Raw genomic sequence first — 2,138 nt, 5'->3', positions numbered from 1 at the left:
CTTCCACTTAGCCAACTTTCTATTTTTAAAACAGCAATCATGTCCCTCTCTAACATGCAAAAAATCTTCTCTGCACTAAATTACATGTGTTTTTTCTGGAACTCTCTTCTGATCTTACTCTTTGGGGATTCAAGTTCTTCAGAAATAAGGACCCTGTTTTCTTCATTTTCATATGTTTAGTGTAATTACAGGCACATAAAACATGTAAAGAACATAAGAATTAAGGTCCAGTTAACATTCCCTTACACTGTATTTGACGAGTTCACAGAGAATGAAGTTCACAAATCATATTTAAAGTCAAGGATATTGAAGAAAAGAAATCCAACATTCATATCTTAGAGAGCTCATACATTTAAAATATCAGCTTGGAGAAAAAAACCATTAAAAAGGCAAAATATTCCAGACTATTATGACACCTGGATTAAACAGCTGAATTTCTCTGGCTCCAATGAGAGAAAGATAATGGGAGGAGAGTGTCACAGATTTTCTACATATGACCTATGTTGCCTTTTCCACCACCAGATGATTCCAGATATTAAAATCACTGGCGTAATTCCAGCCATGATTCCCAGAACCAAGGACCAGGTAGAGCTTTTGGCCCAGTATTCGATAATGTCTTGGCCACCAAGACTACTGTGTTCTACCCTACAAGCAAGATTGGCTGTGTTTCCAGCTTCTACAATGAGAACAACTTGAATCCACCATGTTCCATCTGAATTTGGCAGGAGATCACTTGTCTGAGCTTCTGGTTGCTCCTGTCCATTCTTTATCCACGTTACTCTCACTAACTTTGGGTAGAATCCTGAGACGTGACAATGTAGCTTCAACTGCCCTGGAGTAGAGGTGGTACTACTTGACAACCAGACTTCTGGCCTAACTTGGCGTTCAATGTCTTTCTGTCCTGTGTTTAAAAGACCACCAACAAACTGGGGAATAGTGTGACTGAGTAAGTTCTGTAACATGTCCCGGGTACCGTGGTCCTGGTTAAGAATGCTGGAGATATTCCAAGATACACTTTCAGCCCCTGGAGCAGGCTTCCATGTATCTCCTTGGAAGTTCATAAAGTCTGTTCCCTGAAATGCCACCTGGAAGAAGCTTACAGAGGATCCTTCAGAGTAGCTTACTCTCACTTGGATCACCACAGGGTCTGTGCGTCTCCAGATCCTCCAGCCAGCCTGAGCCCACGTTCTGAACCCAGCTGTCATTGAGGAATGAGGAAATAAGCTGGCATTGGAAGGTGAGCGGCTCTGGGAAGCAGGACAGCATGAGACCCAGCAAGTGTTTGCGGCGACTCTTCGCTGCTGGCAGCCTCTGTTTCAGCCACATCCTCCGCTCAGGAAATAAATTACTTAAATAGTTCCATTTTAGAAAAAGATATAGAACAAGCTATTAATCAACTTCCTAAAAAAAATCCCCAGAACCAGATGGATTTACATGTGAATTCTACCAAACATTTAAAGAACAATTAACTCCAATGCTATATAAATTTTTTGAAAAAAAATTGGGAATAAAGGACTCCTACCAAACTCCTTTTATGATACAGACATGGTACTGATACCTAAACCAGGTAGAACAAAGAAAGAGGGGAAAAATATAGATGGATTTCCCTAATGAATATTGATGCAAAATTCTCAAACAAAACATTAGCAAAGAGATTACAGATAATTACACCACCATAATACACCACAACCAAATAGGATTTATACCAGGAATGCAGTGCTGGTTCAACATTAGGAAAACTATTAGCATAATTGACTATATCAATAACCAATTTAATAAAAAAAATCTCATAGTTGAAGAAAAAGCATCTAATTTAATTACAATTGATCTATGATGAACAGATTCAGCTACATCCAGAGAAAGAACACTGGGAAATCAGTGTGAATTTTTTGCCTTTCTTCCCAGGTTATTTTTACCTTCTGAATCCAATTCTTCTTATGCAACAAGAGAACTATACGGTTCTGCACACATACATTGTATCTAGGATATACTATAACATGTTCAACATGTTATATGTTAACCTGCCATATCGGCCTGCCTGTCATCTAGGGAAGGGGATAGAGGGATGGAAGGGAAAAGTCAGAACAGAAGTAAGTGCAAAGGATAATGTTGGAAACAATTATCCATGCATATGCTCT

The 2,138-nt window shown here is 39.1% G+C and overlaps 1 protein-coding gene across 1 annotated transcript; it reads right to left on the bottom strand.

Annotated features, from left to right (window-relative positions):
* Window positions 1-405: 405 nt before the first annotated feature.
* LOC127543653 (T-cell surface glycoprotein CD1a-like) lies at window positions 406-1,326 on the bottom strand. The gene is given in 2 exon segments (XM_051969877.1): window positions 406-1,146; window positions 1,148-1,326. Coding segments are annotated over 2 exon segments (849 nt in total). The 3' UTR covers window positions 406-476.
* Between the last annotated feature and the right edge of the window lie 812 nt (window positions 1,327-2,138).

The sequence above is a fragment of the Antechinus flavipes genome, chromosome 1 (assembly GCF_016432865.1).
Source record: "Antechinus flavipes isolate AdamAnt ecotype Samford, QLD, Australia chromosome 1, AdamAnt_v2, whole genome shotgun sequence".
NCBI lineage: Eukaryota > Metazoa > Chordata > Mammalia > Dasyuromorphia > Dasyuridae > Antechinus > Antechinus flavipes.
Note: the sequence above shows the minus strand (reverse complement) of the source record. Positions and strands in the feature narration are given on the sequence as shown.